Source organism: Macrobrachium nipponense, chromosome 22 (genome assembly GCF_015104395.2).
Source record: "Macrobrachium nipponense isolate FS-2020 chromosome 22, ASM1510439v2, whole genome shotgun sequence".
NCBI lineage: Eukaryota > Metazoa > Arthropoda > Malacostraca > Decapoda > Palaemonidae > Macrobrachium > Macrobrachium nipponense.
Window position 1 is genome coordinate 47,624,135 of NC_087213.1, and position 21,227 is coordinate 47,645,361.

The 21,227-nt window shown below is 43.8% G+C and overlaps 1 protein-coding gene across 3 annotated transcripts in view; it reads left to right on the forward strand.

The window, feature by feature from the left end:
* LOC135198627 (TGF-beta-activated kinase 1 and MAP3K7-binding protein 1-like) overlaps positions 1-21,227 on the forward strand; it is a 479,012-nt gene that overhangs the window by 325,356 nt on the left and 132,429 nt on the right. For all 3 annotated transcript variants that reach the window (XM_064226386.1, XM_064226385.1, XM_064226387.1), the window contains one exon: positions 13,024-13,177. In XM_064226386.1, the coding sequence (XP_064082456.1) occupies positions 13,024-13,177 (154 nt within the window). The remainder of the gene's footprint in view (positions 1-13,023; positions 13,178-21,227) is intronic.

Consider the following 21,227-nt stretch of genomic DNA (forward strand, 5'->3'; position numbering starts at 1 on the left):
CTTCAGGTCCCTTATTCATCAGGGAGAAGGGTGGTACGATTTCCTTAAAAGGCATCAGGCAATAAATTTTGTACTTTATTAAACAAGCCAACCCGGAATCCTTCCCACGGGCTCATGATGTTAGGGCAGTTGCCACATCTATCAATTATTTTCAACATATGAATTTTGACGATCTTAAGAAATATACAGGCTGGAAATCTTCGACAGTCTTTAAGCCCCACTACTTAAAGTCCTTAGAGGCCCTTAAATTCTCAGCAGTGGCAGCTGGAAACACAGTTTCCCCTGACACTGCTTAATATTCTTATTTATCTTTCACTGTAGCCTTCCCTTCTGCCTGCCTCACTGCACCCTTACTTAGCTAGTTCGCCTTTAGTTTACATATTGCCTTGGATGTATTTGTTTTTACTTTGTTACTTGCGCTAGGGCTCAGTTCCCTTGCTTATTTGTATGATTATCAACTTAACCCTTAAACGCCGACTGGACGTATTTTAGTCAACATTTTTTGTCTCTCGGGTGCCGACTGGACGTATTTTACGTCAACATACAAAAGTTTTTTTAAAAATTCGCGGAAAAATACTTTTAGGCCTACCAGCCAAAAACTCTTGAATCACGCGCCTTGGGGGATGCTGGGAGTTCACGGATCAAGGTGTTGTTTTGTTTACAATCGTTACGGAGGCGCGCAAGCGCAAATTTCTTTCTTGCCGCACTAAAAAGTATCTGTGACATCTCGAAAATTATTTCGTCACTTTGACATAATTTTTGTACCATTTTAAATTAGCCGTTACATGGAGTATTATATATGAAAATGTGGGCATTTTTATGTAGAATACAACAATAAAATACTCATGATTGTAGCTTTTATCAGTTTTGAGATATTTTCATATAAATAATGATAAGTGCCAAAATTTCAACCATTGGTCAACTTTGACTCTACCGAAATGGTCGAAAAACGCAATTGTAAGATAAAACTCCTATATTTTAGTAATATTCAATCATTTACCTTAATTTTGCAACTAATTGGAAGTCTCTTAGCACAATATTTCGATTTATGGTGAATTTATGAAAAAAACTTTTTCCTTACGTCCGCACGGTAACTCTTCCGTAAAAAATCATACATGCGATTGTGGTAATGTTTGCACTATTTTAAAATTAGCCGTTACATAAAGTTTTATATATGGAAATGTGCGCAATTTCATGCACAATACAACTAAAAACAACCCATGGTTGTAGCTTTTATCAATTTTGAAATATTTGCATATAAAAATGATAAGTGACAAATTTTCAACCTTCGGTCAACTTTGACTCTACCGAAATGGTCGAAAAATGCAATTGTAAGCTAAAACGTTTATATTCTATTAATATTCAATCATTTACCTTCATTTTACAACAAATTGGAAGTCTCTAGCACAATATTTCGATTTATGGTGAATTTATGAAAAAATAACATTTTCTTGACATCCGCGCGGTAACTCTTCCGAAAAAATCATACGTGCGATTGTGGTAATGTTTGCACCATTTTAAATTAGCCGTTACATAAAGTTTTATATATGAAAATGTGCACAATTTCATGTAGAATACAACCAAAAATAATTGAAGGTTGTAGCTTTTCTCATTTTTTAAATATTTGCATATAAATCACGATAAATAGAAAAAACCACGTTCGGTCAACTTGACTCTACCGAAATGGTCGAAAAACGCAATTGTAAGCTAAAACTCTTACAGTCTAGTAATATTCAGTCATTTATCTTCATCTTGAAACAAATTTGAAGTCTCTAGCACAATATTTAGATTTATGGTGAATTAAAAAAAAAAACTTTCCTTCCCTCCACTCGCGGATTCTCCGCCACAAATCTCCGAAATGTGTACGTCCCATTCTCGGAATATTTGCTCCATTTCATATTAGGCATTTCATAGAGTTTTATATATGAAAGTGTGCGCAATTTTATGCAGAATAAAACAAAAAATATTTGAAGGTTGTAGCTTTTCTAATTTTTGAAGTAATTGCATATAAAAAAATATATAAAAAAATTCGACATTTGGTCAACTTTAACTCGTCAGATATGGTCAAAAACTGCAATTGTAAGCTAATACTCTTACAGTATAGTAATATTCAATCATTTGTCTTCATTTTGAAAGAAATTGGAAGTCTCTAGGACAATATTTAGATTTATGGTGAATTTTTGAAAAAAATATTTGTTTACGTCCGCGCATTACGAATTCATGCATTATTTTGTGATAAAATTTTCTCTGTGATGCTTTTATCGTTTTACAATGTGTTATATACCAAAATGATCGCAATTTAGTGTACATTAGAACGAAAAAAAGTAACTTGTTACCTTTAACTGTTTTGCGCACAGCACGATTTGAATACAATTATATATGAAGCTTCGTTTGTGCGATATCATATATCGCATTATTTATATATGATAATGATAATTTTTTTCATTTCTGATGGTTGCATCAGAAATGAAACTTCAGCCAATGATAAAAAAAGAGGAGCCAAAAATGAACTCTTAATCTTGAAAACTAAGCGCGCTGTAATTTTTTGAAAAAAATATTTTTTCCGCTTCCGCGCTCACTCCGAAACACTTCCGGCACTCGGGAGACAATTTTTATTTTACCGCTTTGGCGTTTAAGGGTTAATTGTCTCTGTTTCTTACATGTTTTACTTTTAAGTACCGTTAAGTTTTTTGGGCTGGTACCTTTAAGTCTTAAGCTAAGTAATTTTAAGTTGGTAAAATATACTTTACCCTTCACTTGTACCATTTTGTACTTTTAAGTTGTACATTATACTAATTAACCTTACTAGTGTTTGTTTTACCTGCTAATTTTAGTATTTTGTATTTTCTTCCAAGCTTGGTGGAGCTAATTCTCTGGCACTATTTCACAGAGCGACACAGGCTGAGCCCAGAAAAGGGATTTTGATGAAGGAAAAATCTATTTCTTGGCAAGGGCCCGTGTCGCCCAATGAAATATCCTTTTAGTACATATTTCTAAGGTAAATATTACTAACATTACCAGAGAAAAAACTAAAATGGGATGTCAGAGTATTCTGACTCGCTCACCTTATATAAAAGGTGTCGGTATGGTTTCTGGGGCGAGTGAAACCACTACCATGGGTCTCTTACCATTTAGATTCCTCCTTCTACAAAATCCCCCTGCTAGAGAGGGCTGATACACAGCCCACACCAGTAACTACTACTACTAGCACAAGCGCCTCTAGAGGCCATCCTTGGAGTTAGAAAATCAAGCTTGGGCCCAAGGGTGGGTGTAATGCAGGGTAGGATTTCATTGGGGGACACGGGCCCTTGCCCAGAAATAGATTTTTCCTTCGTCAAAATCCCTTTTCTGGGCTCAGCCCGTGTCGCTTCGTGAAATAGTACCAGAGAAATGGCCACAAGCTTGAGGAAAATTAAAATATCAGAAGGGAATAAGAAAAAACAGAGTAAATTAGAGGAGTATAATCTAAAAGTTATAATTACAGCAGATATGATATATATATACTTAACTTAACTTATGGTAACTTATAGTAAACTTATGATAACTTACAATAACCTTAAAACTAGACAATATAATAGGTTATTTACAGGTGTGAGTAATCCTAGCAAAAAAATAAGGAAAACATCACAATTATAGCTCTTTTTGGCATCTAAGGCTCAAAACAGAGTAGAACCTGGTGGCAGGATTACAGGAAGGATGCTAGTGAGGCAGGTAGAAAGTAGATCTGGATCTACAACTAAACTACTTAGGCAGAGTCAGGAGAAACTGTGTTTCCCGCTGCTACTGCTGGAAACTTAAGAGATTCTAAGGATTTCAGGTAGTGGCGTCTGAAAACTGTCGGCGATTTCCAGCTTGCGTACTTTTTCAGATCATCAAAATTCATGTGTTGGAAATAATTGATTGAGGTAGCTACTGCCCTAATGTCGTGGACTTTGGGGAACGAATCTGGGTTGGCTTGTCTAATAAAGTACAAGATCTGTTGCCTAATTCCTTTCAAGGAAATAGTGCCACCTTTTTCCCTCATAAATAAGGGGCCTGAGGATCTCATAGATGTCCTAGAAAGATAGGCTCGTAAGGTCGTAACTGGACATAAAGAGGGGTCTTGAGGAAGAGGAAGGATCTTCCAAGGGGCCCACCTCATTGATGGATCCTCATTTTTGGCCAAAAATTTTCGATCTGGAGAGAGGAGAACTTCTCCTGATGGAAGAAATTCGATATGGCCCGAATCTCTAGAAAGGGCCGACAGTTCAGATACCCTGGCTCCTGAGGCCAGACTTAAAAGAAATAATGTTTTCCTTAGGAGGGGTATATAGCCACATGAATCGTTATCAGTATCTGAAGCCAATTTGAGAACATCATTTAAGAACCATGAAACTGAGCTAGGTCTCTCTGTTGGTCTGAGCCTAGCACAAGCTCTAGGAATAGACGAGAAATAGGAGTCTTAAGTCTATTTTAAAACCAAATTGAAAAATTTTCTTTAGAGCTGACTTATTGGTAGTAATAGTACTGGCTGCTAAACTTTTTTCAAATAAAGATCTGAAGAAGGAGATAGCCAGGTTGGTAGTCATGGTTCGAGATTCTGTTTCCCTCAGGAAATTGGCTAGTTTTTTAACAGCTGCATCATACTGACGTAGGGTCGATTCTCTTTTATCCGATTCTAGGAAAAGGATGTTTTGAGGATCAATGTCTGCATCTCTTTTAGCTGCGAACTTCATGAAATCCATAAAGTTAGGGTTTTGAGAATTCCTGAGGAAGCGAACACTGTCCTCGTTTGTACTGGTTGAGATAGCTTGGGATTGGGAATCCGTTGAGGTCGGAGACCCAATTCCAGAAGTAATGGGAACCAGTTGCTCTTGGGCCAATCGGGAGCTACTAGAGCAACTTGTCCCTTGAAAGTCCTGAGTTTGTTCAGAACTTTCAGAAGATTCACTGGAGGAAAGATGTACACTTTCTTCCACTGATTCCAATCTATGGCCATGGCATCTGTGGCATAAGCCAGAGGGTCCAGGTTGGGAGCCACATAGCATGGGAGCTTGTGGTTCGACTGTGACGCGAAAAGATCCACTTGGAGTCCTGGAACCTTTTGGCATATCCACTGGAATGAACACCTGTCCAGAGACCACTCTGATTCTAGAGGAACTGAGCGAAACAGGGCGTCTGCTATCACGTTCCTTACCCCTGCCAGGAGAGTGGAGGATAGGTGCCATTTGTACTTGGCTGCTAGTGAAAGAATGGCTATCATGACATGGTTCACATGGCTTGATTTGGATCCTCCTCTGTTGATGCAGTGTACTAATACTGCCCTGTCTAATATCAGCTTGATATGAGATTTATTGGCTGGTAGGAGCCTCTTCAGTTTGAGAAACACTGCTATAGCTTCTAATACATTGATGTGAAGCTGGCGGAACTGAGGGGACCAAGTCCCTTGTACTTTTTTGAACTGAGAGTACCCTCCCCAACCACTTAGTGAAGCATCTGTGTGGATAACTAATGCCGGAGGGGGAAATTGAAGAGGAATTGAATTTGATAGATTCTTGACCTCTGCCCAGGGGCGGAGTCGTTTGTGGAGAATCGGCGGGATGGCTGACAATCTGTCCCGAGACTTGTTGTTTGCTCTCGAGCGCCAGACCCGGTTTGTCTTTTAGTTTTGCCTACAGTAGAACGTCTGTCACTGAGGCAAATTGGAGAGAACCTAGGATTCTTTCCTGGTTTCTCCTTGAAGTCTGTTTGCATTTGAGGAATTGTTTTGTTGCTTTGGCTATTTCTTTCCTTTTGGCTGACGGAATTGACAGAGTATGGGAGTTTAAATCCCATTAAAAGCGGGAGTCCGGCGTTAGCTTGGACTTGGTCTTGTTTATTTGGAACCCCAGATGTTCCAGAAACTGTATTACCTTGACCGTTGCTTTGCGGCATTCTCCGATGGTTGTTGCCCAAACAAGCCAATCGTCCAGATACGCAACTACCATTATCCCCTGAGACCTTAGTTGTTGAACTACTGACTCCGCCATCTTCGTGAATACCCTGGGGGCCACGTTCAACCCGAAGGGCATTACTTTGAAGGAGAATGCCTGATTCCCTAGTCTGAAACCTAGGTATACGGGCGGAAGTGTCTTGCCACTGGGATGTGATAGTATGCGTCTGTAAGATCGATAGAGGTGGTGACGGCCCCACGGGGAAGTAAGGTCCGCACCTGCGAGATAGTCAGCATTTTGAACTTGTCGCAACGAATGAATAAGTTTAGACGGGACAAGTCTAAGATTATTCTTCGTTTGGTTGAGCCTTTCTTTGGCACGCTGAACAAGCGACCTTGAAACTTTAAATGCCTGACTTTTGACACTACTTTCTGAAGGAGTTCTTGAGCGTACTCCGTCAATGCCGACGTTGGCCGTTGAAGGAAGCTCTTGGATGGAGGAGGGCCCTTGATCCAGCTCCATCCCAGTCCTTTGGACACAATACTTTGTGCCCAATTGCTGAACCCCCATCTGTGGCGATAGAGGAACAGTCTCCCTCCTACCTGAGGGTCCTCACTGACTTGGGGCAGGTCGTGTTCCGCGTCCTCCTCGGAAGTGTTTGCCTCTGCTAGGGGTTCTTCCGTTGCCTCTTTGGCGAAATGCACCTCTAGTCCTACTGCCTCTTCCAAACCTGTTAAAAGGTTGGAAAGCTTGGCCTTCAAAAACTGGATTAAAGGCCGGTGATACTACGAAAGAGGTAGAGGGCTGATTCTGGGTAGTCAATAGGAGGAACTGTTGTGACTGACTCTTCGAAGTGGAGGGTTGTGCCACCTGAGAGACTGGCACTGCCTGTACCACCTGCTGTTGGTGGGTAGCCTGGAAAGGTTGGAATTTCCTGGGCTTTTCCAACTTTTTAGAAGAGGAAGTTGATTCAGGCTTCCTCTTACTCGAAAGTCCCCAACGGACCTTAAGACTTTGATTAAGTCTTGTCGCCTCGTATTGAACCGAGTTGACCATCGACTCCGGAAAGAGATCAGCACCCCAGATGGAAGCCACGAGCAACTTATTTGGTTCGTGGCGAATGGTAGCCTCTTGCAGGACGTGTTTCCTGCAATTGCGTCTTGCAATCGCGAAGTCATAAAGATCACATTACACCGTGTGTGTCTGTGACTTAGCAATCAGTTTGAAAAGGGGTTCATTACCTTAAGTTATGGCCGAAACCTCTGTCATCACCAGGGTATTTAGGGACCTTCCTAGCCTGGGAAGCCTTTCGCTAAATTGTGTTATTGCACAATCTGGCTTGAGTTTCCCTACTGTAAAGGTAGCTGGGAGATCTGCCCAAAGATCTTCGGTGCCTGGGAAGAGAAGAGATGTGGGCTCCGTTTCTCGGAGTTGAGGCATGGGCTCATCCCTCGTAGCGGCCTGAAGGGTTAACTCTGCCACCTTTGTGGTGAACGGAATGGGGGTTTCTCCGTCCACCACAAAGATAGTAAAGGGACTCTTAAAGGCTTGCATCTTGGTAATGGTGTAATCCCAGTCCTCTAAGTTCCTCAGCCAATCTCTCTGAACCTGATCTCGGCTGAAAATGACAGTCTCCTTGGGTATTCTGTCCTCCTTCCTCATCGCTGTCTCTGTGAGACGGGCGTAACCAATGAAGGGGGGCTGCAGGTCAGCAGGGTGGAACTCGAAGTCCTCAAGCCTTCGAGTACCACAGTCCCCCAACGTTAGCATTCCGTCCTTAAAGGGGGCATAAGACGAGACCCTCCATGGGTTGCTCGCCGTATAAGGAGGGAGGGTGTTGTAGTCCGGCATGGCTTGCATCGCCATACCGGGCTGTGGGAGAACTGCTGAAGGGTTCTCTTGGAGACCTGCCATCAGATTCTCCTGGTTGGTCAGTCTTTCCGAAATGTTTCGGATCGACTGGCCCGACTCCTCAAAAGAAGAAGAGATGTGAGTCAACATCTGTTCGAATTTGTCCTGAACTAGGTTCCCGACAAAGTTCCCCATTTGCTGCATGATACTTGCAGTAAATGCTTCCGTGTCGAAGGGGCTAGGTTCCTTGATCAGGATCTGCAGGTAGCTGAGCCTTGTCCCTCGAGGACTTGCCTCTGGACCCTTTGGAGTGCGAAGAGGTAGACTTTGACTTCTCTGCTCCGGGATGGTGAGCTGGAGACTTATGAGACGAAGTAGACGTAGTCTTTTTAGACACCGTCTTCTCCAGGGTCTTAATCTCACGCTTCCCTTTCACCTTAGGGATAGCTTGAGTGGACTTCGGCCTAACCGAGAGTTCACACTCTGAAAAACCTTGAAAAGAAGCAGTAGAAGGGATAGGTAGGGGAAGTAGACCCAGACGGACCCAAGGGAAGCCCTTGAGCCCCCAACAAACTTGCCTCATCAAGCATACTACCTGCTTCACCTACCGCCATCGGTTCGAGGTCCAAATTTAGCATTGCCACGTCGTCTGCGATTTCTGAGTTCCCCGGGTCTGCTAGTGCCTGAGCCACCTGATGTTGAATGGTGGCAATGTACAGGGCCGCCGCTGCCGGGTCGACGTAGCAGGTAGACTTTCCGCTGGGGAAGATACGGACAGCCATATTCTTGTCTAGGATGTATGGCTGCCCCTTGGTAACATTCTTCCCAAATCCGCCAACCCAGGCTTTCAGGGTGGTTGATGCGGCGTCCTTGACAGCAGCAGCCTGAAAGAGAGGGTTATTGTAAGCCCTAGGCTAGGGGAGCTTAAAATTATATGACGAACTATATGAGCAATATATCAATTGTTATATCCCTTGTTAGGACTGTACCTGTATAGTCAAAAAATATATAACAATTGTACTCCGGCATATACTTACACCGGAGGAAAACTGATCTACAAGATCATAACAAATGGAACAGGCTTCATGGTGCCAGACCGCTATGTCCCCGTAGCGGATGGCGCAGACGGCGTGGGTCCGGCAGACCTCGTGCCCACAGGGGTCCTGTAGGACAGCGTTACAGCCAGATTCCTGGCAATGGGTGGCCTGTAAGTGAACAGATACATGAGTATCAACACTGACTAACAGGACTAAGTCCAGTAAGTGATATTGAACGCCGGCGGATACCGGAGTGGTTAACATAGATGTTAGCCTTCTCTTGTTCTCCTATAGTGGTGAGTGTCCAATAGGACTGGTATACTAGTTAGAATAATTCCGGCGCACTGGGGTAAGGAGTTCCACCAAACTAGTAACCAGCCTATACGCTGGAGCGAGGAGTACGAGGACGGCGGGGAGAAGCATGAGTAGGCTAAACCAGTAAATAAATAAATAATTAAGGGGAGCATAGCTCCGCTGTAATGAAAAACTCGCAGGCAGGAGGAGAACTCGGTTGGTGAGCGGGAACTCCGCCGGCTTAGCGGAACATAAAAACATGTAGTAATAAAAACAAGAATAAATAATGGTAAATAGATGCATGCAGCAGAGCTTCTCTCCGTCACCCCCCTTAAGGAGCTGGCGGAGCCCGCCGCTGACGCGGTGGGCAAGGGAGGTGACTCGGGGTGAGAGAGAGCGGCAAGGGACCCGAGGGGGCCCGAGCACGGCCGAGAGTGGTGGCCAGCCGAGCCTGAGCACACAGGAGACCCCCCCCCGTGGAACCAAGGGTGAGAGAGAGCGGTAGGAAGAGTCAGCCCCAGATGTCCCCCTGCTGACTCCCGTACCCTCCCCGAGTAGAGGGGAAGAGGGGAGAGAGCCCAGATGGTTGACGTGGCAACGTGAGCGAGCGATACTCCCCCCGTAGGGAGGGAGAAGCAGGGGGACAGAGCTGGGTGGCTCATGGTGATTGCCTGGTTTGCCGTAAGCGTGGTAGGACAGACCAGGCGAACTGAGGTAGCCTAGGCTACCTCTAACCGTCTCTAGCATGCAAAAGATAAAATAACACAGGGAAAGGAAAAGAATAAGCAGAAATAGAGAAAGCAATGTCCTGGAGAAGTTAGGCTAACTGACCTGGGAGGGAGGGCGCCTAACTACTCGGGAGCTGGCCTCTGCCGATACGTAAGAACGGAGGGTGACGGCCATGGTGGCAGGACTAAAAGAGAGGACACATAAATAAAAGCGGTAAAACGGGCCCTAGCTGGCTAAAAATACGTGAAACACTTTAGCAGTACTTAACTTAGCTGCGGCGATGGCTTGGAGTTCCATGATGAATGATAAATCCAAAAACGAAAGCACAAAAACACAGCGAGAAAAAACATGTGCGTGCGAGATGGAGCTGACGAAAAGGATGGCCGCTAGAGGCCTCGTGCTGGCGTTGGGAGCGCTAGAAGTAGTAGTTACTGGCGTGGGCTGTGTATCAGCCCTCTCTAGAAGGGGGATTTTGTAGAAGGTAGAATCTAAATGGTAAGAGACCCGTGGTAGTGGTTTCACTCGCCCCAGAAACCATACCGACACCTTTTATATAAGGTGAGCGAGTCAGAATACCCTGACATCCCATTTTAGTTTTTTCTCTGGTAATGTTAGTATTATTTACCCTAAAAATATGTGCTAAAAGGATATTTCACGAAGCGACACGGGCTCAGCCCAGAAAAGGGATTTTGATGAAGGAAAAATCTATTTCTGGGCGAGGGGCCTGTGTCGCCCAGGGAAATCCCACCCTGTATCTGTATTCCTCACCCTGCTTAACCCAAGCTTGGGTGCTATCTTCAGGAATGACGTCAGAGGCGCTCACTGTAGTAGTAGATGGTAGCGGGGCTATAGTGCGGCTCCTCTGTTGATGGGGTTTTGGCGGAGGAAGAAGCTAAATGGCAGGGTTTCTCTGGTAGTGGTTTTCACTCACTCTTTATATATATACCGACACCTTTTATTACAAGGTAAGCGAGCCATTTACCTTGGCACTAACGTTTCTCTTTTTCTCTGGTATGAATAGCAATATTTATACCTAGAAATAGTATCAAAGGAACCTATTTCACTGGGCGACACAGGCCCCTCGCCCAGAAATAGATTTTTCCTTCGTCAAAATCCCTTTTAGAGGATGAGTTGACTTCGTTTCATATGTCACAGTCAACAAATTACATATATGAAGCAACTTATTCAAACCAGCTTATAAATTTACTGCTGACCAAAGATCTGCTCTATTGCTAGTTGTATTCACTCAGTTACACAGGGAATTATCAATGGAGATTGTAAATAAAGGGCTTCAGTCTCATTAATTTCCAGTACTTCAGGCCTTCTTATGATGTGACACCATTATGCAAGTTTGCATCTTGGTCTGTAAGAAAATTAAATGAGAAGCACCCTTGATTTGCACTTGAGCAAAATAAGATCTGGATGGGGTAAAACCTTGTAAACTATGGGTGAATCACAGAGGTCGGCTAAAGAGAGCCTCACACTGCTGACATATTTCCATTTTTCGAAGGTAGCTCGCAGATTGTATACATATACCCTTCCGTTCTCCCTTGACCTGTTATAATCCTCTGTTGGACTTTGTGGTTTTCATTTCCTTACAAACAATGGAGTCTAGAGTTACCCTTCTTTTGGAAATGATAGATATATATCATACATGGATATATACAAACAAAAATTAGATCCAATTTAAATGTTAACCAATTCCAGTTAACTCTCTTATTCTCTCCCTTTTAAGGATTAACAATGTTTAGTCATGTAAATTCATAATCTGGAGTGCATTTTTGTAAAGTTATTTACATTCTCATTTATTGTAAGGCTAGTTAGTCTTCCTTCAATAATGAAAGCTTTTCTTCTGTTTTTTTTTTATATTTTATGTATTGCCAAAGTGTGTCATGACTGCATGGCAGTATAATACAGAGGTACTTAGGAAAAGGTTGACCTGAAACTATAATTGTTTTGCTCCTCACCCTTCCCTTAGGGTAAATGCAGATTTGGCAGTTTGTGAGGAATGATGTGTCACATTTCCTTAGGTAATTTTTAAAAAATTTTTAGTAATATTTTACATGCAGTATTGCGCTCAGTTTTGATTAGATATGGTACCTAAATAAATTCTTCTTTTAAACAATCACAAGGTCTTTAATTGCCAATTTGCATTAATGCTTGGCATTGGTACTTCACCCTCCCCACACCAAATTCGTTCAAAGTTCACTAAGCACCTGTAGACTCAGCATTGATATCTATGATTTGGACTGTAGCTTTAAGATATTTTATTTGGCCCATTAGTGCTCTCGTTACATATATGCATATCGAGAATCAAGGTAACTTAATTTTTAGAATATCAGCATCCATAATCTTGTGAGGTGCATCATTGTCAATTGTTCACTACCAGAAGTGTAATTCTTTTGGATGAAGTATTGATTGATCTGCATAGCAATATTGTGGATGCTAATATTTGTAAGTTTAAAATTGGCTGCTATGGCACTTCAAACCCCATGTATTCTTGTTGAATGGCCTCAATTTGTTTAGCTGTTTATATATATGCCAATACTTGTTCTTTTTTATTTGTTTTGTTATTCATTTGCTTTTTTTCAAATCTGGTTCTGTAGGAACTTGTGAAATAGTCTTGTATTGATATTAGTATCTTTTAAAATCGCTTAGAATAATAGTGCCCCCAAAATTACTATAGTATATGGAAGACAATCCACAAGAACCATATGGTGGTTTTCTATCATAGACATGGAAGCACTCAGAAGTCAGTCACCTCCTTTCTAAATAGAACTATGTATGGTATAATTAAAAAGTAAAAGAGTTAGATTGTATATGGACACTTGAAAATAGTTTGCTTTTACAGATACATCATTCACTTTTTATTCATATCCATTCTCCTAACTAAATCTGTTAAAACTTCATCTGGTCCATAAATGAGAAATTAAATGAAAACTTGGGATAGGTAATGAAACCAATTAGAGCTTTATGTGTTTTTAATAAGCAACTCTTGGCAAGCAGACATTACTAAAAGGTAAAATGTTTGTGTCTACGAAACAAACAGTTTTGAATCTTTAATATTTCAAGAGTATGATTGACAGATGCAAAGTAAATGTGCTTTGTAACGAAGTAGGACCAAAGTGTATTTTGCAATAAAATTTTGGAAAAGTTTATTTTATTAATCTTGCCAAATTGATCCATCTTCTTGCTTTTAGGTGCTAAACTTGGTAACCATGAGCTCACAAGATGCATTGGAAATTATTTTATGAAAGGTGGATATATGGAATTTGACATACTGAGTTCAGCTACCGTTGAACCTGTCATTGCTGACCCTCATATAACGTCTATACCAATTGATGAATCATGCAGGTAATGTGTTGGTGGTAAATACAAAATAGTACTTTACTGAATGTCTCAATAAAAAAGTAGGCACTGGAGGTTCCAAAGGGATGAGAACTATTCTCTCTACATGTCCCTTATCAGTTTGTTATTTGTGCTCTGAATGTATCTTATTAGTGCTTTAAATCCCAATCATTCATGGTTTGCATACTTCCCTTTCATGATTATTTGTTTATTTTGCTCATGTGACCCTGTAATTCTTCATTTGTAATATTTTACCTACTCGATGTAACAACATCAAAAATGCTCCATGTTTACATCTCATTGTTTAACCCTTTAATGTCAAAACCTGTGTGTGTGGGTGTATTTTAACTACAGTACAGGCGGTCCCCGGCTTACGATGGGTTCGGCTTATGACGTTCCGAGGTTAAGACGCTTTTCAATTATTCATCAGAAATTATTTCCAGGGTTATGACACATGTTCCAGGTTAGGCCGCTTACGATGCCGATCTGGTGTAAAAAATAAGACTCCAAAAATGCAAAATAATAAATATTTGAAGTTTTTTTTTATGAAAATGCAATAAAAAAGGGATTTTGACGATGGAAAAATCTATTTCTGGGCAAGGGCTCGTGTCACCAAGTGAAATATCCCTTCAGTTCATATTTCTAAGGTAAATAATTCTAACATTACCAGAGAAAAATAAAAGAGGGGGATGTCAGGGTATCCTGACTTGCTCACCCTAAATAAAAAGAGGGTGTCGGTATGGTACTGGGGCGAGTGAAACCACTACCACGGACCTCTTGTCATTTAGACCTCTCCTCCACCAAAATCCCCCTGCTAGAGAGAGCTGGTACACAGCCCGCGCCAGCAACTACTACTACTTGCTCCCCCACACCAACACCAGCGCTTCTAGTGGCCATCCTTGACGTTAGAAAACCAAGCTTGGGCACAAGGGCGGGAGAAAAAACAGGGGGGGATTTCACTGGGCGACACGGGCCCTTGCCCAGAAATAGATTTTTCCTTCGTCAAAATCCCTTTTCTGGGCTCAGCCCGTGTCGCTTTGTGAAATAGTACCAGAGAATTAGCCACAAGCTTGGGGAAAGGTAACATTAAGAGGTAATAAGAAAACACGAAAAGACAAAATATGAGTATAATCTAGCTTAAATATTACAAAGTTATATAAATACTTAAACTAATTCATAGTAACTTATGTTAGCCTTAAAATAAGTAATAGGACTTGACAGTATACTTATGCTAACTTATGATAACTTAAAACTAGAATAATACAATATATACAGCTGTGAGTAACCCTAGCATAAAAATAAGGGAGAACATCACAATATAGCCTTTTGGCAATATATACAGTTGTGAGTAACCCTAGCATAAAAATAAGGGAAAACATCACGATATAGCCTTTTGGCAGCTAAGGCTCAAAATAGGGTAGAGCCTGGTGGCAGGATCACAGGAAAAATGTTAGTGAGGCAGGTAGAAAGGAGATCTGGATCTATGACTAAAACTACTTAGGCAGTGTCAGGAGAAACTGTGTTTCCCGCTGCTACTGCCGGAAATTTAAGAGATTCTAAGGTTTTCAGGTAGTGACGTCTGAAAACTGTCGGCAAATTCCAGCCTGTATACTTCTTTAGATCATCGAAATTCATATGTTGGAAATAATTAATTAAGGTGGCTACTGCCCTGATGTCGTGGTCTTTAGGGAATGAATCAGGGTTGGCTTGTTTGATAAAATATAGGATCTGTTGCCTAATTCCTTTTAGGGAAATAGTGCCACCTTTTTCCCTTATGAATAGGGGACCTGAGGACCTAGAAGATGTCCTGGACAGATAGGCTCGTAAGGTCGTCACTGGACATAGAGAAGGGTCTTGAGGAAGAGGGAGGATCTTTCAAGGACCCCATCTCATTAAGGGATCCTCATTTTTGGCCAAAAAGCTACGATCTGGGGATAGAAGAACTTCTCCTGAAGGGAGAAATTCAATATGGCCAGAGTCTCTGGAGAGAGCCAACAGTTCAGATATCCTGGCTCCTGAGGCCAGGCTTAACAGAAATAATGTTTTCCTTAGGAGTGGTATATAGTTACATGAATCGTTGTTAGTATCTGAAGCCAGTTTGAGAACATCATTTAAGAACCATGAGATTGAGCTAGGTCTTTCTGATGATCTGAGCCTAGCACAAGCTTTAAAAATAGACGAAAAATAAGAGTCCGTTAAGTCAATCTTAAAGCCAAGCTGGAAGATTTTCTTCAAAGCTGATTTATTGGTTGTAATAGTACTAGCTGCTAGACCTTTTTCAAATAAGGATCTGAAGAAGGATATAGCCAGATTAGTAGTCATGGTTCGAGAATCCGTTTCCTTCAGGAAATTTGCTAGTTTTTTAACTGCTGCGTCATACTGACGTAAAGTTGATTCTCTTTTATCCGATTCTAAGAAAAGAATATTCTGAGGATCAATATTTGCATCTCTTTTAGCTGCGAACTTCATGAAGTCCATAAAGTTAGGGTTTTGAGAATTCCTGAGGAAGCAAACACAATCCTCATTTGTACTGATTGAGATAGCTTGGGATTGGGAATCCGTTGAGGCCGGAGACCCAATTCCAGAAGAAGGGGGAACCAGTTGCTCTTGGGCCAGTCCGGGGCTACTAGAGCAACTTGTCCCTTGAAAGACCTGAGCTTGTTCAGGACTTTCAATAGAAGATTCACTGGAGGAAAGATGTATATCTTCTTCCACTGATTCCAATCTATGGCCATGGCGTCTGTGGCATAAGCCAGAGGGTCCAGGTTGGGAGCCACACAGCACGGGAGCTTGTGGTTCGATTGTGATGTGAAAAGATCCACCTGGAGGCCTGGGACATTTTGGCATATCCACTGGAATGAGCGCCTGTCCAGAGACCACTCTGATTCTAGAGGAACTGAGAGTAGAGGATAGATGCCATTTGTACTTGGCTGCTAGTGAGAAAATGGCTATCATGACGTGGTTCACATGACTTGATTTGGATCCTCCCCTGTTGATGCAGTGTACTACTACTGCACTGTCCAATACCAGCTTGATGTGGGATTTCTTGGCTGGTAGGAGCCTCTTCAATGTGAGGAATACTGCCATAGCTTCTAAAACATTTACGTGAAGCTGGCGGAACTGAGGTGACCAAGTCCCTCGTACTTTCCTGAATTGGGAGTATCCTCCCCACCCGCTTAGAGAAGCATCCGTGTGGATAACCAACGCCGGAGGGGGAAATTGGAGAGGGACCGATTTGGACAGGTTCTTGACCTCCACCCAGGGGCGGAGTCGTTTGCGGAGAATCGGCGGGATGGCTGACAACTTGTCCCGAGATTTGTTGTTTGCTCTTGAGCGCCAGACCCGATTTATATCTTTCAACTTTGCTTTTAACAGAACGTCTGTAACTGACGCAAACTGGAGAGAGCCTAGGATTCTTTCCTGGTTTCTCCTTGATGTTAGTTTGCATTTGAGGAATTGCCTTGTTGCTTTGGCTATTTCCTTCCTTTTGTCCAACGGAATTGACAGAGTGTGGGAGTTCAGATCCCATTGAATGCCGAGCCATTGAAAGCGAGATTCCGTCGTTAGCCTGGACTTGGCCTTGTTTATTTGGAACCCCAGATGTTCCAGAAACTGTATTACTTTGCTCGTGGCTTTCAGGCATTCTTCGATGGTTGTTTCCCAAACGAGCCAATCGTCCAGATACGCTACTACCATTATCCCCTGGGATCTTAGTTGTTGAACTACTGATTCCGCTATCTTCGTGAACACCCTGGGGGCCACGTTTAACCTGAAGGGAATCACTTTGAAGGAGAATGCCTGGTTTCCCAGTCTGAAGCCTAGCTACGGGCGGAAGTGTCTTGCAACTGGGATATGATAGTATGCGTCTGTAACATCGATAGAGGTGGTGACGGCCCCACGGGGAAGTAAGGTCCGCACCTGCGAGATAGTCAGCATTTTGAACTTGTTGCAACGAATGAATAAGTTTAGACGGGACAAGTCTAAGATTATTCTTCATTTGGTTTAGCCTTTCTTTGGCACGCTGAACAAGCGTCCTTGAAACTTTAAATGCTTGACTCTTGATACTACCCCTTTATGAAGGAGTTCTTGTGCATACTCCGTCAATTCCTTTGTTGGTTCTTGAAGGAAGGTCTTGGATGGAGGGGGACCTTTGTTCCAACTCCATCCCAGTCCTTTGGACACAATGCTTTGTGCCCAACTGCTGAATCCCCATCTGTGACGATAGAGAAACAGTCTCCCTCCTACCTGAGGGTTCTCACTGACTTGGGGCAGGGCGTGATCCACGTCCTCCCCGGAAGTGTTTGCCTCTGCTAGGTGCTCTTCCGCCACCTCTTTGGCAAAATGCACCTCTAGCCCTGCTTCCTCTTCCAAACTGATTAAAGGCTTGGAACGCCTGACCTTCAAAGACTGGGTTGAAGGCTGGAGATACTGCGTACGAGGTCGAAGGCTGATTCTGAGAGGTCAGTAGTAGTATTGGCTGGGACTGGTTCTTAGAAGTTGAAGGTTGAACCACCTGGGACATCGGCACGGCTTGTACCACCTGTTGTTGCTGAGCAGCCTGGAAAGGTGGGAACTTCCTAGGCTTTTTCAGCTTCTTTGAAGCTGAGGAAGTAGGTTCGGGCTTCCTCTTGGATGTCAGGCCCCAGCGGACCTTAAGGCTCTGGTTAAGCCTTGTTTTTTCGTGCTGGACCTCATTCACTACAGCCTCTGGAAAGAGGTCAGCACCCCAGATTGAAGACGCTCGTAGTTTATTCGGCTCATGACGGATTGTGCCCTCCTGCAGTACATGTTTTCTGCAGTTGTGTCTTGCCATGACAAAGTCGTACAGATCACACTGAACGGTGTGTGTCTGTGCTTTGGCTAGAAGTTTAAAAAGAGGTTCCGTCCCGTATGTCACCGCGGCAACCTCCGTCATCACTAATGCATTCAAGGTCCTCCCTAACCTAGTCCTAGCATCAAATTCTGCTTGGATAAGGTTATCCGAAAGCCTAGGAAGTCTCTCGCCAAATTGTGCGATTGCGCAATCTGGTTTGAGCTTCCCTACAGTGAAAGTAGCCGGGAGATCTGCCCAAAGGTCTTCGGTCCCTGGAAGGAGAAGTGATGTTGGCTCCGTCTCCCGAAGTTGGGGCATAGGCTCGTCTTTCATGGCTGCCCGTAGAGTCAACTCTGCTAGCTTTGTGGTGAAGAGGATGGGCGTTTCTTCCTCTGCCACAAAGATGGTAAAGGGGCTTTTGAAAGCCTGAAGTTTGGTATTTATACAGTCCCAATCTTCTAAGCTCCTGATCCACTCCCTTTGAGCTTGATCCCGGCTATAAATTATCGTTTCTTTTGGGATCCTATCCTCCCTTCTCATTGCTGTCTCTGTCAGACGAGTATAGCCCATAAATGGTGGTTGAAGGTTGGTGGGGTGGAACTCGAAGTCTTCTATTCTTCGAGTACCACAATCCGGCAAGGTCAGCATGCCATCCTTAAAGGGGGCATAAGCTGCAACCCTCCATGGATTACTCGCCGTGAAGGGAGGAAGAGAATCATAGTCCGGCATGGGTTGTGCTGCCACACCTGACTGTGGGAGAACTGCTGCGGGATTCTCCCTGATGCCCGCCATCAGATTCTCCTGATTTGTCAGTCTCTCTGAAATACTCCGGATCGACTGACCAGACTCCTCGAACGAGGTGGAGATGTGTGAAAACATCTGTTCAAACTTGTCGTTAACTAGGTTACCGACCAAGTTTCTCATTTGCTGCATTATATTAGCAGTAAATGCCTCTGTGTCGAAGGGACTAGGGTCCCTGATAGTCATGGGAGTCTTAGGACATGTTCCGGTGGACGTTGAAGGCTCAGGCTCTGTAGAAACATGGGCCTTATCCTTAGAGGACTTGCCTCTGGACCCTTTAGAATATGAAGTCAAAGAGGACTTCGATTTCTCTGCTCCGGGGTGGTGAGCCGGAGACTTATGAGATGTGGAAGACGTGGTCTTCTTAGGCGACGTCTTCTCTAGGGTCTTCAACTCCCTCTTCCCTTTCACTTAGGAATAGCTGAAGTGGATTTCGACCTGACCGGAACATCACTCTCTGTAAAGCCTTGGAAGGAAGTAGAAGAGAAATTAGGAGAAGACGATCCAGACGGACCCAAGGGAAGCCCTTGAGCCCCCAACAAACCTGCGCCACCTGCTGCTGAATGGCGGCGATGCATGGAGCCGCCGCTGCCGGGTCGACATATCCGGTTGAGTTCCCGCCCGGGAAGAGGCGGACAGCCATACTCTTATCCAGGATGTATGGCTGCCCCTTGGACGCATTCTTCCCGAACCCGCCGACCCAGGCCTTCAGGGTAGCTGATGCGGCGTCTTTCACGGCGGCAGCCTGGAAGAGAGGGTCATTGTAGTCCTTACAACGAATCCCCAAAGTTATATGATTAAATATTTAAAACTAAACAATGTTTATATCTCTTACAGAATTGCTTGAATAACCAGTTATAAGCAAAGTACTCCAGTATATACTTACGCCGGAGGAAAACTGATCCACCAAATCATAGCAGATGGAGCAGGCTTCGTGATGCCATACCACCATGTCACCATGGCGGATGGCACAGGGGGCGTGAGCCCGGCAGACCTCGTGGCCACAGGGGTCCTGCAATATGGCATTGCAGCCGGGTTCCTGGCAGTTGGTAGCCTGTAAGTGGACAGATACATGAGTATCGCCAGTTACTAACAGGACTAGCCCGTTAAGAGATATAATACTCTGCTGCATGCCGGAGTGAAAATTTTTGGAATTAGCCCTCTCCTGTTCTCCAGTAGAGATAAGTCCGTAAGACCTGGTATACTAGTCAGATAGTTTCCAGGGCACCGGAGTAAGGAGTTTCACCAAACTAGCTACCAGTCTATACACCGGGGTGAGGAGTACGAGGACAGCGGAGGAACATGAGAGGGTTAATCCGGATAAGAAATAATAAGGGTAGGTGCTCAGCTCCGCCGTATAAAAATTCCGCAGGCAGAAGGAGAACCCGGATGGTGAGCGGGCACTCCGCCGGTCTGGCAGAATAGACAAACATAAAGATAATACAAATAATAAACAAACAATTACATATATATATAGATGCATGTAGAAGAGCTACTCTCCGTCACCCCCCAAGGAACTGACGGAGCCAGTTGAGCCCGCCGCTGGCGCGGTGGGTAGGCCAGGGTGACCTGGGTAGGAGAGAGCTGAGGCGGGACCCGAGGGAGACCAAGTACGAGCGGGTGAGGTGGCCAACTCAACCCGAGCGCACAAGAGACCCCCCCATGGAACCCTGGGAGAGAACGGTATGAAGAGCCAGACTCAGGACACCCCCCCCCCCCCCCCCCCCCCCCCCGCTAGGGGGAGGTAAGCAGGTAGGGGGACTGAGCTGGTGGCTCGTGGCGATCGTCTGGCCCACCGCAAACGTGGTAGGACCACGCAGACGGATAGACCAGGCGAACTGAGATAGCCTAGGCTAGCCCAAACCATCTCAAACATGCAACATAAATAAAACACCTTATCAGAATAGAAAAGGAAGGGAATCAAAAGACAAAGGAAAAGAAACGTCCTAGAGAAGCTAGGCTACTCTACCTGGAAGGTAGGAAACCCAACTACTCAGGAGCTGGCCTCTGCCGATACGTAGAGACGGAGGGCGACGGCCAGGGTAGTAGGACTAAAAAAGAGAGAGGGGCACACGACCCCACATGCCTAACAGACCTAGACAAAGGCGCATGCATACATGAACAGAGCTAAGACATAAAGGCATAAGATTCCCAAAATAAAATACAATAAAAAATTAAATACAAATAGCACATCTTGCACCACATGTATGATTAATCATAGATACTGCACAGACGTAGCTACCTCGGTATAGAAGACCGAAGGAGCTAGTAATGAATCACATGAGGCGAGCCGGCATGGCGAGCCTGCAGCCGTGTCGCAGGAGGCACCGTTATAATATTTAAAAAATGGCTGTAAAACGGGTCCTGTCTGGCTAAAATTATGTGTAACACTTAGGCAGTACTTAACTTAGCTGCGGCGATGGCTAGAAGTTCCATAATGGT